At 51.3% G+C, this 14,218-nt stretch overlaps 8 protein-coding genes across 8 annotated transcripts, besides 6 other annotated features; all 8 read left to right on the top strand.

The window, feature by feature from the left end:
• Positions 1 to 90: 90 nt before the first annotated feature.
• On the top strand, positions 91 to 516 carry TraAM80_03154 (40S ribosomal protein S12; the record flags this gene model as incomplete). Its single annotated transcript, XM_029380133.1, has 1 exon — positions 91 to 516. The coding sequence occupies one exon, from the start codon at positions 91 to 93 to the stop codon at positions 514 to 516; it is 426 nt and encodes a 141-aa protein (XP_029240027.1).
• A 348-nt stretch (positions 517 to 864) lies between these two features.
• Positions 865 to 893: a microsatellite.
• Positions 894 to 925: a sequence feature (A-rich).
• A 132-nt stretch (positions 926 to 1,057) lies between these two features.
• On the top strand, positions 1,058 to 5,407 carry TraAM80_03153 (uncharacterized protein; the record flags this gene model as incomplete). Its single annotated transcript, XM_029380132.1, has 1 exon — positions 1,058 to 5,407. The coding sequence occupies one exon, from the start codon at positions 1,058 to 1,060 to the stop codon at positions 5,405 to 5,407; it is 4,350 nt and encodes a 1,449-aa protein (XP_029240026.1).
• A 181-nt stretch (positions 5,408 to 5,588) lies between these two features.
• Positions 5,589 to 5,621: a microsatellite.
• Positions 5,622 to 7,060: 1,439 nt separating this feature from the next.
• Positions 7,061 to 7,085: a microsatellite.
• A 90-nt stretch (positions 7,086 to 7,175) lies between these two features.
• TraAM80_03152 (uncharacterized protein) lies at positions 7,176 to 7,523 on the top strand (the record flags this gene model as incomplete). The annotated part of the gene is made up of 1 exon (XM_029380131.1): positions 7,176 to 7,523. One exon carries the CDS (start codon positions 7,176 to 7,178, stop codon positions 7,521 to 7,523), a length of 348 nt encoding a protein of 115 aa, XP_029240025.1.
• Positions 7,524 to 8,147: 624 nt separating this feature from the next.
• Positions 8,148 to 8,169: a microsatellite.
• Positions 8,170 to 8,274: 105 nt separating this feature from the next.
• TraAM80_03151 (F-actin capping protein) lies at positions 8,275 to 9,741 on the top strand (the record flags this gene model as incomplete). Its single annotated transcript, XM_029380130.1, has 1 exon — positions 8,275 to 9,741. One exon carries the CDS (start codon positions 8,275 to 8,277, stop codon positions 9,739 to 9,741), a length of 1,467 nt encoding a protein of 488 aa, XP_029240024.1.
• A 344-nt stretch (positions 9,742 to 10,085) lies between these two features.
• On the top strand, positions 10,086 to 10,793 carry TraAM80_03150 (uncharacterized protein; the record flags this gene model as incomplete). Its single annotated transcript, XM_029380129.1, has 1 exon — positions 10,086 to 10,793. One exon carries the CDS (start codon positions 10,086 to 10,088, stop codon positions 10,791 to 10,793), a length of 708 nt encoding a protein of 235 aa, XP_029240023.1.
• A 361-nt stretch (positions 10,794 to 11,154) lies between these two features.
• Positions 11,155 to 11,748, top strand: TraAM80_03149 (actyltransferase-like protein; the record flags this gene model as incomplete). Its single annotated transcript, XM_029380128.1, has 1 exon — positions 11,155 to 11,748. The coding sequence occupies one exon, from the start codon at positions 11,155 to 11,157 to the stop codon at positions 11,746 to 11,748; it is 594 nt and encodes a 197-aa protein (XP_029240022.1).
• A 358-nt stretch (positions 11,749 to 12,106) lies between these two features.
• TraAM80_03148 (uncharacterized protein) lies at positions 12,107 to 12,928 on the top strand (the record flags this gene model as incomplete). Its single annotated transcript, XM_029380127.1, has 1 exon — positions 12,107 to 12,928. One exon carries the CDS (start codon positions 12,107 to 12,109, stop codon positions 12,926 to 12,928), a length of 822 nt encoding a protein of 273 aa, XP_029240021.1.
• Positions 12,929 to 13,205: 277 nt separating this feature from the next.
• On the top strand, positions 13,206 to 13,871 carry TraAM80_03147 (uncharacterized protein; the record flags this gene model as incomplete). The annotated part of the gene is made up of 1 exon (XM_029380126.1): positions 13,206 to 13,871. The coding sequence occupies one exon, from the start codon at positions 13,206 to 13,208 to the stop codon at positions 13,869 to 13,871; it is 666 nt and encodes a 221-aa protein (XP_029240020.1).
• Positions 13,872 to 14,067: 196 nt separating this feature from the next.
• Positions 14,068 to 14,185: a sequence feature (A-rich).
• Between the last annotated feature and the right edge of the window lie 33 nt (positions 14,186 to 14,218).

The following is a 14,218-nucleotide window of genomic DNA, read 5'->3' as shown; positions in this document are numbered from 1 at the left end:
TTCTTGCGCCTTTGCAATAACCCATGTGTCAAATGTGTGCGTATACACGCATCTAAAGTTTCTTTCCCAAAGCGGTAACATCTCTTAAGTATGGCAGAGGAAACACCAGTCTTGGAGGTTGCTCCGGCGGTGATTGATGCTGTAGTGGATGCGACGCCGGAAAACCTTGAAGATGCCCTCCATATTGTTCTGAGGAAGTCACGTGAAGTGAACGGCCTCATTCGAGGTCTTTCGGAGGTTACCCGGGCCCTTGACAACCGCACCGCACACCTCTGCGTTCTCGCCGAGGACTGCGAGGACGAGGAGTACAAGAAGCTTATCACAGCACTCGCAAAGCAGGGGGAGATTGACCTTATCAACGTCGAGGAACGTGAGAAGCTTGCACAGTGGGCGGGCCTCGCAAAGCTGGACAGCACTGGAGAGCTGAAGAAGACTTTTAAGTGCTCCTGCGTGGCGGTGCGTGACTTCGGCGAGCGGACGAGGGCGCTCGACTTTCTCCTGTCTCATCTGAGGTGAGCTGAACTGGAATCACAACGCCAGCGCCATCAGTGACGGGAGTTTGAGGAGCGGTGAGGCTGCGGTGTAGATGTGCGTTTATGTGGTGAGTACATGTATGAGATCTTTTTTTTTTTGACCTCACAACTCAGGTGCTTTCTTACGGTTGTTGCATGTATTATGCACTTTTGCGTCCATCTACTCGCGTGCTTTTCAATGATAGTGTTTTCTGTGGGGGGAAAGAAGCTGCAATATGTTTTTTTTCTTTTTATCTCATTAGTGCTTGAGTTCTTGTTGCATTTCCTTGGAAAAGGTGTGCACACGAGGGATATGCATGCGTACATTCATCTGTGTCCGCGTGTGTTGCGTTTATTATTATTATCATTGTTGTTTTTGTTCTGTTTTGTCTGCTTGTTCTTTATTTATTTTTCGTGAGTGAGCGTGTGGAGGTTCGTATTAAACCAACGAAGAGTAGGGCTGTGTGGGGAAGCAGAATCCACAGTGTTAGTAGACATACAGACACACAGCAGGAATCATCTAGTACACGTCCTGGTGTCTTGGCATGAGCGGGGCACCATTTATCCCGGAGCTACCTCTTGGTACCGTCGAGACGGGTGGTGGCTGGGGCGTGGGGGAACAGTTTGCGCGACTCCCTCCCGCGTCTGTGCAGGCCGAGTCTCGCACTCCGGTGTACACGGTGGCACGAGAGAGGAGCGGTGACAACAACAACGACTCTGACGAGGACTCCGTTACCCAGGAGGGGTCTGCAGGAGTGGAGGCGGCGGAGGCAGAGCCCGTGCCGACGACACATTACAGAAAACTTTCTGCAGAGGACGACAACACGTTTGTAGATCATGGTAGCGCGGCATCTTCTGCGCCTATTAGGAACGATGCTCTCAACGCCGGAAATATCAGGGCCTCCGATAGTGTTAGTGATTCCCGCTGTGGTAGATCTTCAAATCAGGGCTTAATCCCAGCACCCTCGCTGCATGTGAAGTTTCTACGCCCAGTATCACGCATGATGGCAGAACTTCCGGTGCGGGCAATGGTCGTGGCGCCTGATAGTGCATCTCTGTGGGTTGCTTTTGGTGATGACCCCGTTACCATGTTAGACTTTAAGGGATCAGAGCTCAATATTAGCCGAACAGTGGACGTCACTCATGTACACGCCATGACGGTGGTTCGTGTACCGGCGGCAAAGGTGGTGACGTTTAAACCGCCATCTCGCGCGGTGCATCATCCCAGCCATTTAGTTGCGTCCAAGCCGCAGTTATATGGGGAGGATGAGTCAGACACGTACGTTCTGTGGTGTGGTATTACTCGTGGAAGCATTGTAATCGTAGATCTCACGAATTTTAGTATGTCAGGTGTTATTAAAGGAGCACATGCACAGACAATTAGTGGGCTCTGGCACCTTGGCACTGGCAAGGTGTGGACTGCCGGTTACGATAAGGCGCTAAAGGTATGGGATCCACAAACTCGTCGTCGTTTGAAGAGCCGAAACATTGCCACCATCATTTCGGATCTTTGTTACGTGCGTAGCTGTAAGCAGGTGTGGACGATCAGTGATGACACGTACATTCGCGTGTTTGACGCTGCCGGAAATAATGTGCAGCTGGCAAAGCCGTCGTCAGATAAACCGGAGAATACTCTTCGCATGCGAAGTGAGATGCGTTTTATCTCCTACTATGAACCCGCTAACCTCGTCTATGTTGCGCTCACGCGTAGCCTCGCCGCCATTGATCCAACGACGTGTGAAATACCCATCATCATCAACGCCAGTATTAGCTCCATGACGTTCATGGATAATACGGCTTTTGTGACCGGATATGGTGAGTGGCTGCAGTGCACGAAGGAGGCGATTGGCCTCATTGACCTCAGCGATCCCTATGCACCGTCACTACTCTTTCGCGGAGGTCCACTGGGAGGAAGCGTGACCCCCGTCGGGATGGGACTTCTCACCGCCGTGCCTTTTGCTGTAGCAGCTCATGAGGCGGGGCGGTCAGAGCGCATTCTCTCAGTGTTCAGTTATGAGGACTCCAAGGCATTCTGCCGAAGTGGAATTGTCGCGTCGGTTCCGCAGCAGCGCAAGGTTACTCTCGACGGCCCGAGCACGCGGCGCCAAGTGACCGCGATGCAGCACACGGTTACTCCCTCTGCCGCCGCTGCTGCTGCTGCTGCTGCCGCTGCCGCCGCCGCCGCCGCTGCCACGTCAACTCCCTTCTCGTCAATGTTGCCGTGCCCGGTCGCGTTTTCCAGAGGCAAGCGGAAGCCACTGACGCGCGAGGAAAGTAACGTTACCAGTGTGCCTCCACACCGTGCTTCTGTGGTCTTTTCAAGGGTGGATGGTGGTGGCGGTGGTAACAACAACAGCACGCTCACCTTCTTCCCCAATACGTATACCTCAAGCAACACCAATAACAACAATAGACACGTCTCCGTCGCCGCCACCAGTGCTGTCAACAGCAGTTATAATCACAGCGCTACCCCTGCCATAGGGACGAACACCGCTAACCATCCAGACTACAGTGGCAATATCCACAAACATAGCTTCAATGGTGGTATGGAGCGAAACATCGCGGTACAGCTTACGACACCCCCAGAACTGATGGCATCTCTAAATAACATTGAAAAGAAAACGGAGGATCTCAAGTCATTGCTTGCTCAACTGCACGCTTCACGTCCACTGCTAGATGACTTCTCCAAGTTGCACGCGTTGGTCTCTCGCATGGCAATGGACAACCAACTAGGACCCTGCATGGATGCAGAGGAGTTGGAAACCATTGATAGGGAATATCAATCTCTTGAGGGTCGCGTCATCGCCACAGCCGTGGAGCGTCTGCATAAAAATGCAGCTGCTTCACTTTTGCCTGCTTCACCGAACTTCACACGCCTCCGTGACGGCATTGAACGACACGACAATGCTGGCAGTCGACCAGCCACACCACAACTCGCGTCAGATAAGCGTCCGCACAGTGTGGCAGAGATAATGAGTAGTGGCAGGTTAGAAGAGACGAGTAGTGTTGGGGGCTCGGAGATTCCACCCGAATCGCTGCTGCGCTGGGTTGCACAAATCACGAGATCTGGGCAGGGCGAGAGAGAGTCCCACCGACGACAGCTAGAAACTTTGCAGCGTCACAATACACGGATTGTGGAGCGCAATGCCGCACTTATTAATGGGATCACTCGCATAGAACAGGCTCTTCGCACACACGCACAACGATTTCTTGAGGACGCGGACGCTGCTGTTGCTGTGGTTTCATCAGATGCCAGCTGTGATTCATCTGGTCACGTGTATGCTCAGCGGCATATTCAGCTTCTTAATCAATCACTGCACCAGATTGAATCGGTGTCAGTCTCAAGTTCCCCCAAGGAGATTACAGAGTTGACGAGAAGCCTTGTAACACTCGTCTCCCGGCTATTGTCCGCACAACAGTTTATGCACGGTGAAGACAGCGTACGACGTGCCCCCTACGATTCCACAAGTGGAAACGCAAATAATGATGCAGGTCTAGACACAACACGCGTGTTGCTTCAAAGCGGCGGCACTGTTTTAACTGGACAGTCGTTCTCTCCAAGAGCCACCACGATGACTGTGTTAGCTATGCGACCGCAGCGAATGCGGAACCTCGTTGAGGATCAAATTGCCTCTGTGGAAGAATTTGTGAGGGATGTTGGGAGATTCTGGGGATGCTTGGAGGAGACGCAGAAGCTTATATACGTTCCATACGAGGGTGGAAAAAAACCGGACCTTTTTCAGGACATTATGCAGTTTGGCGTCCTTTGGCACTTGCGCGAGGCTCAGGTTATGGTGGATGTCTGTAGAAAAGAATCCATCATGGTGATGGCGGAGGTTCTTTTACCTGCTATTGAGAGCAAAGAGGACGCGGTAGATGACACCGTGGTTGGCTCCGCATGCGACAACACCGTTTTCTTCGCCTCGGAGAAGGTGACCCATAATGCCCTCGAGAACCCCAACGGTGGTAGTGTAACTGCGAAGAACACCAACAGCAACCTCCGACCACCCACTAGCGGTGTCGCTGATGCGGTACGAAGCGACTCGGCACGTCTAGTTAGCATAGGTCTTGAGCTGGAGTCAGTCGCCTCACGCATTCGTGAGTCACTTAAAGAGTCAGGGCGAAACCTTCAAAATGGAATTAAGCGGGAATCCGTTGGGGGGTTCTTCTTAATTTCGAATGAGAAATTTCTTGTTGACGCCACAAAACTGCGTGGGATGTTGTACTGGGAGCGCGTCTCAATGCACCTACTCTACGAATGCCTTGAGTGTCTTGAGGAGCTTGTGTTCCACTGCGATGAGCAACCGCGTGTGTTTTGCAAGGACAACTTTAAAGCCTTGGAACAGCAGGTGGTTGACTGGCGCGAATTTTTGGAGGATGTTCACGAGGAATCCACACAGCTGCGCTCTGTAATTCTGTCGTCTCAGCATGAAGGTGGTGCAGGTCGTATGTCAACAACAACGGCGGGGAGTTCGGTCGGCTTCACTCGTAGTGCTTCGTTGGGCTCGCGGGAACTGAGTCGTAATGGGGATGGTGATACGATTAGCCCAGAGCGAAGTGCGCAGTGGTTAATGCTTTTTGGACTTTACGTGCAGTACATCGAGAGAACGGACGTCACACCGGTGCTGTTTGCATCAAATGACTCCCGCGACACTGTGACTGCGGCAGACTTTGGGTTAATGGCGCTACTTGACGAATTTGCCGAGCTAGTGGAGACGGTGCGTGCGAAGAGTGCAGCGTTACTGCGCTATTGTCAGAAGATACAAGGTCGAATTGCCCGCATCGTGGATGATGTGGTAGTGAATGAGGATACGGGGCAGGTGTTCGTTCCAGCGTGTCGCGGAGGTCCCATCACTGAGCGGTACTGCAAAGGGTTTTGCCACGATATGAACTGAGAGGGAGGGGGTAGTTATACGTGTGTGATGTTGTGCGTCGTTGCGAGGGAGGGAGGGGGCAAGAGGTACTTTTGTTCTACTGCACCTCTCTGTTGGATGCAAATGTATAGCGTGGCATTCCTGCACCTGCCGTCCTGAACTCCCCGAGGACGGGATGAAGAAATCACACTAAAAAGCGTGGGAAGAAGAATGAGGAGGAAAAGAAAAAGAAAAAAATGACAAGCAAACTCACAAACGCAGGAGAAGCAGCCGCAGTGGTAGGCATCCCGATGTTTAAGAGGGAGTTTTCTACGTACGTTGTTGAAGCAAGAGGGAAGTGGGAGAGGGGCAACGTATTCACTTTGTCTTTCAAAAAGGGGGTGGGGTGGGGTTATAGCTGTGAAGTAAATGGTTGAATACAGCACTCGCATGCATGCTCCCATTTCTGCTGCAAGCAAACATGGGAACCATTGTTGTTTCCCATGATAGACTCTCCCCCCAATAAGTCGCGGTAGGGCATCTGTTTTACATTTGACTTCTTCCAGATGCTCCCGTTTCATTTGTGTGTGGTCGCGAGAGGAGGAGGACGTAAGGAAGAGGTAAGGGTTGCCATTTTTTTTTTTTTTGCTTTTGTTGGAAGGGGAGTTTGCTTTTCCGCTTGCCCGTTGCTGCGTTGACGCAGTCCTGGAGTGCATTTCTCTACACTTGGTGTTTATTTCTGTCTGGCGGGGTTGTTTCCTGCTGCGACGTATTGAACGCACACATACATACACGCACACACGGTCCATACGTTTGTTCTTTCACGTACACGATTGACGGGGCAACGGTGGTGGTGGGGAGCTGTGAGGAGAAATAAGCAAAGTCGATGCAAAATCACATGTATTCACGGAGGCAAGAAACAAGCAAAACAATGAAGAATCTTCTTTCATCTCGAACGGAAGGCGAAAGAACTTTGTGACGCCTTTTTTTTTTGTTTGGTGGTGTGATGTGAGGAGGGAGGGCAGCAGTGTATTTGGCGCCAACTTCCCTTCAGATTTTCTCCACATGCACGCAGTCTCTCTCTCTGTCTCTGACACACTTTAAGTGTGTTCCACTGCTTTTTTAAAAATATTGCCGCTACATTACATCTCCACAAGGCAGAGGGAATTGGAGAAGTAATAATAGTTGGGAATTACTTTGTTTTGCCTTGTTTGCATTCCGTATACGATTTTATTTGAGAGGGAGAGGGAGAGGGAGACAATGAGAGAAAGATGCATGCGTATCTTATATGCATCGCTTTGTGTTTTATTTATTTTTTTTCACGGCCTTCATGTCTTTCGTTGTCGTGTGGCAGAGGATGGAGAGAAGGGCGTTGGCTTGTGTGTGCGTGAGTGGGTAGACGGAGAGGTGGGCTGAAGTAGTGGGGGGGCACACGTTACGGACATATCCTGAGAAGTAGTGAGGAAAAGAATGCAAGAATGAGGAGAGTGGTGCTTCCTCCCTCCCACACTCTCTTTCCTTCTAGAGGGTGAAGATACCCGTGCCTTGTGCAAGGAGGAGGAGAGGGGGGTGGGTGGGGGAAGGGTGTAATATAACACCACAGCTCTCTTGTTCACGGTGACTCGTTCACTCTGCGTATTTATTTGTCCTCTTGTTTTTTTTTTTCTTTCCCATGAACTACTTCTTTTTATTCTTTATATATATATATATATATATATATGCTTTCTTCTTTGCCCCACGCGCGGTGAAGGCAGTGAATCACAGTGTAAAGGAGTAAGGGAGTTTATCTCCATGTGGGATTTCAGGGGCGATGGATCGGCTCTCCATCCTGTTTTACCATATTAATCCACACGATTACCCCTTCTTCTTGCAGTGTGAGCGCAGCACTGAGCAGCCAGGAGTTATTTTGATGGAATCCCACGCGATGCAGGGCATTCGCTGCACCGTCCCTGTAGTGTATCTCTTGTCTATCTTGTACTTTTATGGGTACCACCGGCCACGCTTGCCTTTTGCCGACCACATCTTATCGAAGTTGCACCATTACTTTTACCCGAGTGCAGGGTATAGTACCCCAGTAGGAGGGATTCTTCTTCGATTGGCGTATGCCTGTTACTATGATGGGGTACGTAACATGTTCAGAGGAAAGTGTTGCACGTAGGATAAAACACGGACGTGCCAGAGCAGTTATTGCATGGAGGCAGCGCATGCAGAAGCAGCGAGAGGAGGAATAGGCAACACGAAAACGTCATTCATTGATGGCGCACCCTTGCTTTCTTCAAAACGGCTGCTGCGTCTCATGCAACATCCTACGAGGATTTATTGGACAGTAACGTTATTTTGAGTGTCGGAAGGCGGACGGCTGAGGTGCAGAATCCGAGTTTTTACCAACACTACATCAAACATCAGGACAATACATTAGTGGGCGCGGAAGTCATCCGAGGAGCAGCGTTGGCTATTGATTGCGGGTCGGCTGGGCGGTTATGGTATTATTGGAATGCTACTGACGTGGAACAGCGGTGGAATGTTTTTGTTAGGTTGTTCATGGGACTTGGACTTGGCGTTGCTAGCGGTGCGCTTATCTCCGGGACGAACTTGGATTCATGATAAGAGGGGATTCCTTCAAGGAAATTGAGGGAACTGGTATGCATCTTCCTCTCTTTCTCTCTTTGTGTGCGTCTTTGGGATGGGAGGGAAGTTGCCTTCTGCGGTCCCACAGGCACTACGGAGGTGTGTGTGTGTGGGGTGGTGGTGGTACAGTTCACGTTGCAGTTGTGCGGATTGTTCCCTCCCTCCCTCCATCGCTCTCGTTCTTGCTTTATTCTCTTTATTTGCCTCAAAAATAACACACCACTGTGTTCATGTGCACGGCCGGAAGTGTGACGACGTGGACGCCTCACAGAAACACAGTGATGCCAGCGTGTGACGCTGCGGTGAGGAAGGCAATGGACTCCCTTGATATCTTGCGTCGATTCATCCTCGCTGCACCACCCGGCGAGCTTCAAAACGTCCTAAAGGCACTTCGTGTGGTGACAGGCGATGACCACTTCTTCTTTGAGGTCATTCCACGTCTTTGCATGGAATACCATATGCGTCATTTGACACCATTCACTATGCCCGCTGTATCTGTCGAGCGACACGAGATCAAAGTGCAATTTACGGATCCCAACAATGTTACCGTTACAAGCAGTAACCTCTCTTTCTTGGCTGGGCGGCAGAATCACCTCGGGTCACGTATAAAACACTTTGCTAAGATACATTGCCTGCATGCTCGCAATGTGGCACAAGACGTAGAAGAGTATTTTCGACAACAGTGTTCAACGTTTATCCCAAGAAACGACAATATCAATAAAAAAAGTGGTCAAGACATGGAAGTGGGCGAACGCGATAGCGGGGCCTCTGACAACAGGCACTCACAGACACCTCAGCGACGGGGTGAGGTGCTGGTGGACCCTTTTGATGATATTGTGCCATATAAAGGGTTTGACGAACTCAGCCATGTTTTTTTTGATGCGGCGCTGCAGATGTACATAGAGGTTGATCCTGTGTCACAGATTTCTTTGCGGGTTATTCCGTTTACGTTGGATGTAGCATCAACAATGCCAGAGGTGCTGCGCGAGATTGAAAAGCAGGCCACAAACATTCACAGTGGGCCTCTTGGTTACACCCGATTTTTGCTACAACAGGAAGTTGCCCGCTACGTGCAGGCGTGTTTTGGGGAGGACGTGGCTACAGGGGCTGCTACACAGGCAGAGCAGAGCGCACTGGGGACACGGGAACGGTCTCATCCAATGGGTCCCGCGCGAACGCTTGTTGACATTCACCGCACAGCCGCCGCCTGCGCAGGAAGCATGGCTGTTCTACAGCCACATTCTTACGGTGGCGGGGAGGATTGCCTGTCAGTTGTCATCGCGGTGGCGGCGGTGCGTCAATTCCCGCGCAACATGTGGTCCGGGCGCTGGAAATCTATTTTTGTCATAGAGTGCACCACCAACTTGTCCTCGGAGGAGGAGTGGGTGTGTATTAAGGGTGAGACGCAGGTTTATGCGCACTACTACGAGGATGGCAATATGCATTTGGAAGTCGTGGAGGAACTTCCACCCACGCCATTGCCCGAATGGCCCGTGAACATTTTTGCGGTTGGTGGTGATATTGTGGGGTCAGCTGACACGTGGAAGTTGTGCTCCGCCGTGATGGCAGTTATTCAGCAGCATGAGCAGCGTATCCACGACGCCGTGTTGAGGACAGCAAGGGACTCGGGTGATCGTGCACTACAGACTCTTCGTCGACGATTGCCCATTACAAGACAGCTGTTCAATTTTTGTCGCGGACAGCCTCTTCCACGGCCGATGTTCACGCGTCCTGGGTGCGACGATTAACGACGGCCCATCATCCACAATGGTTCAAGGGCAAAGTTAAAAGAGCGTGTAAACAGCTGCAGCAAGAAAAAAGAGGGGAAATGCGTCATATGTCTGTCTCTGTGCGATGTGTGTGCTGATAGGCTCTCTTGACTCTTCTTATGTCTGTGGTTGGTGGGCTTTCTTGAGTGCCTGATCTCTTGCGGTATTGGCTTATTGTTTTGTTGTTATTTTATTTTCCCTATCCTTCCTCTACTCGTATTGTTTTTCTCTCCTCTTGCAACTTGGGATTTCGCGGCATGTCTGCGGTGGTTAGTGAGCGGTGAGCGACGTTGATACCAGTGCGAGAGCATATTTGTTTATGAATGGCTGCACTCCGCACCGTGGCCGTGGCAGAAGCGGGGGCCCTTCGACTGCTACGCATCATCCATCCGCTGCGCTCGAGGCATCATCATTTTCACTCTCACAGCATTTCTCTGCGGACGTGTAGTCATGGTGTGACATCGGTGCCAGCGGGGAATTTGACTCCAGAGTCTATTGCGTTGTTTCACTCCTACGGCGCTTCAGCGGCAGGCAGAGTGCCGGTTGTTATGGATGCGACCGCCCTCAACGAGGTTCTCCACGACATGCTTGTACCTGACGACGCGGGCACCAGCAATGTCGTGCGTGAATTGCGCCGCACCTTGAGTGAGAAGCGCGAGGAAGTTGCACCGTTGCTTGCCGAAAAGTACCGCATTGACCACGCTGTAGACAACCGCTATGTCCCGCTCCTCCGCTACCTCACCCTCGCCGCGCTTTTGGCGCAGTTTGTCATTCTCTTTCGCTGGGTTTTTGTTGTGTTTGACTGGAATCTTGTGGAACCAATGACGTACTTCCTTGGGTGCACCGTAGCGTGGGCGAGCACAGTCTTTCACTGCTACCACGCCAAGGAGTTCACATGGGAGGCGATACTGGACGCGGTGGCGCAACGCCGTCGACTGCAGTTATACAGGAAGGCGGGGGTCAATGTGGCAAACATTGAGCGGCTGCAGCAACAGATACGCATGCTTGAAAGGATGATATCAAAGTATTGAGTGCAAGTCGGTAATGCCTTGCGCCTGACAATAACGGCGAGATGAGGGCTAGCCTGCCTCTTTTCTTTTATCCCTGCGCCATTCATTTGTGGTGGCCAATGCACACCAAACGATATGCCTCCGCATCAGTGCGTGTATCCTTCTGTGTGGGCGCGGCAGGTGGCAAGGAACATGTGGGACGAATACTGCGAGGGCGGGGGACATTGTGTTCATGTTTGCGTCACGTGAAGTCTTTGGAGGTGCAGAGTTTTGCTATCCACGTTTTGTGCTACGTGCACACCATTTTTCCTGTGTTTCTCTTCCCTCCGGAGGGAAGGGGTGGGGGGAGCAAAAAAAAAAAAAACTGGCGGAACGATAATGAATGGCGGCCCCCTGTAACGCAAACCTCTGTCACTTTGCTTTGCTTTGTATTTTTTTTTTTTCTCTTCTTCGGGCACAGTGGCTGAAGTTGGAGACAATGCCGTTTGTCGTGCGTAGCTCTCAGGACAAGGGGAGTGAGTTGTTTCGCGACGCGTTATCGATTCGAATGCGCGTCTTTGTGCAGGAGCAAGGGGTACCGGTCTCCATAGAGCAGGACGATCACAACCCCTCCGATGTTCATTTTGTCCTCTACGAGGAGGACAATCCACAACAGCAACAGCAACAACAACAAAAAAGTTGTCCTGTCGCTGCGGCACGACTCCGTGTTGTGACGCACTGCGGCATTCACGCATACGACGCACCTGTCGCAAAGGTGGAGCGTGTGTGTGTGCTGAAACCGTACCGTGGCAAGCAGTGTGGCGTCCTCCTCATGCGGGCGGTGGAGAAGTACGCGAGGGAGAAGATGGGAATATCGAAACTCGTTCTTCACTCACAGACGTCGGTGAAGAACTTCTACAAAAACATTGGGTACTACGAGACGTCGGGGGAATTTATTAAGGCCAACATGCTGCACCTCGCTATGTCGAACATGTAGGCCCCGTGACGTTGCATTCTCTGTGCTGGCCAACACCACGCTTTTGTTTTGCTCCAGTCCCCTGTCACATGTGCTCCCCGCGCTGTGGAGTAGTTATTTGTTGTGGTCATTTGGGGCAATGCCACCAACTATCGAATAAATGAGAGCTCATATTTGACGTTCCCGCTTTTTGTTTTTGTTTTGCTTTGTGTATTCTCAACCTACTTGGTGATGTAGACTGCCTTGATGTTTGAGGCGCTTCTGCAGTGTCCCCCCTCTTCTTTCTACATCGTATCTCTTTATACAGGAGGAGTGAGGCGCGCTCCAAACTTTTCTCGTCTTTTTGTTGTGTTTGTTTTGTCAGCGTATCTCATCCGACATGCACCGGCCCGATCGCCTCGTTATCCATCGATCTGCCACTTCCAGCAGTTACCCAAGGCGGAATGCGGCTTCACGGAAGCATCCGTGGCTCAGTGGGCCATCGCGGCCGGAACAACAACAACAACGAGAATCGCTGCAGCAGAAGCAAAATAAAGAGTTGGGGGACTTACAGTATGCCACGCCAAGCAACGTCACGCCATCGACGGCGTTGCTTTCGTTGTGTCAATTTAAAGACGATGAGACGACGGCGGCAAGCAGTGGACACAACGACAACACCACCCCTGGGACACTTCAGACCTCCTCCTCGCTCCTCTCGCAGGGGCAACAGCCCGTTGGGGTGGTTAAAGGTTATGCATTGTCCATGCTAGAAGGGCCGCTGCCGGCGGAGGTGCGTGAGATTATCTATAGTCAATGCAGCGGAGAGCGTGCAGAGGTGGCGGAGCGACATGCCAGGCGACTGTTGAGCACAAATCGCCGTGTGCGTGTGTATCGTGAGGAGCTACGGAGCGCTGTGGAAGAGGTGGGAGACGTGGCCCAGCTGATGCAGCGGCATCAGACTGTACAGGATGCGTTGCGAGCGGAATTGTTCGAGTTGGACGCTCAAATAGCGCGACTTGTTCGTGAACGGCAGCTGTGTGAGCTGCAGTTGAGTCAGGAGGAAGAGGCGCGTCAACGGAAGGAGGTGAAGCTCCGCGATGCGAACGAGCGGGTGAATGCTCTTCGCTCTACCATTGACGCCATCGCGAAGGAGTCTTTGTCTGGTTACGTCTTACTGCGCCAGTTAGTGCCGAATCTCAACGTGGAAAACTATGTCAATTAGTGATGCGGGCAAATAGGGACTGCGGAGCAGGAGTGATAGAAAAAAGAAGAACAGAGTGCTATAGAGAATAAAGGTGCCTCGCTCTGGGAAGTCTATGCATGCAGGCGTATGCGGGCATGCACACTTGGGGAGGATCGACATTCCTTTGGTCTATGTGCCTTTCGTTTTTGTTGTCCGCGCCGTGTGAAGTCCGTGATGGTAACTCCCCCTTCCATTTGTGTGCTGGTGTTTTCATTTTTTTTTTTTGCGCTGAAGATGCAAACTTCAAAGGAGCGAAATGCATCAAAATGAGTTTAATAGTGTGGAGGCGGAACTTCGCGAGATTGAGGAGGATTTTGCGTCGGGGCAAATGAATGCCTTTGGCACGGCTGCCACAAAAGAGAACTTTGTTCGCGAGCTCCGCAGAATTTCGGATATTGAGACACAAGTCTTCTACAAGACATGCGGGCTGCTAAGCGCGAGCATTTCGGAAGACCATCTCATGCGGGCGATGATTTTTGCTGGTGCAGACCCCTCCTGTGCGGGTGGCGGCGGTAGCAACAACAACAACAGTGATGAGTGCAGCACCACCGTGACAACAACACATTCACACGGACGGGATAACAGTGCAACCGCCAGCTACCCCACCAAGTCCGTGGATAATGACACTGCGGTTCCATCAAAGGCGGCGGCGAGCTTTTCGCCAGGCTCATCATCAGAAAAGAAGGGCAAAAACGCAGGGGCTGCAGCGGAACCGGGCTTTAATGACGCAGCACCGTCGCCATGGAGCAACGATGCGGGGTTTACCGACAGACCGTTTCAAGATGTCTCGCGACACTTCAAACTTTTAGAAGGGGAGTTCACAGCCATTGGTGAGCACCTGCGCCAGATTTCAAAGCGTGTAATGAATCTCAACGAGATCGCGGAGCGGGCGCGGAACACGGGCTCTAACAGTGGAACATAATATGACACGGCGTCAACAGGACGAGTATACACTTGTGCGTTTATCCCAACTTTTGGCTGTATGATTTTTTCCTTCTGCAATTATAAATGCCGGACGGGAGAGCAGGAAACCAGCAAATAACCATTCAACCGATTTGTTCATGTCAGGAATCCATCATTGTCTAAAAAGACCCCATATGCCATCAGTTTCCACCACCCCTTTCCTTCCTTTCCTTTTTTTTCTTTTTTGCTCTTGTTCTTTGTCTTCTTTTGTTAAATTATAATGTTTTTTTTGTTTTGCGTTGTTTGTCGACTTTTTTGGTCTTTTTTTTTTTTGTAACACGTCGGGTGAGGACCTCCGCGGCAAGC

This window comes from Trypanosoma rangeli (genome assembly GCF_003719475.1).
Source record: "Trypanosoma rangeli strain AM80 chromosome Unknown Tra_15.4_contig_00079, whole genome shotgun sequence".
Lineage (NCBI taxonomy): Eukaryota > Euglenozoa > Kinetoplastea > Trypanosomatida > Trypanosomatidae > Trypanosoma > Trypanosoma rangeli.
Note: the sequence above shows the minus strand (reverse complement) of the source record. Positions and strands in the feature narration are given on the sequence as shown.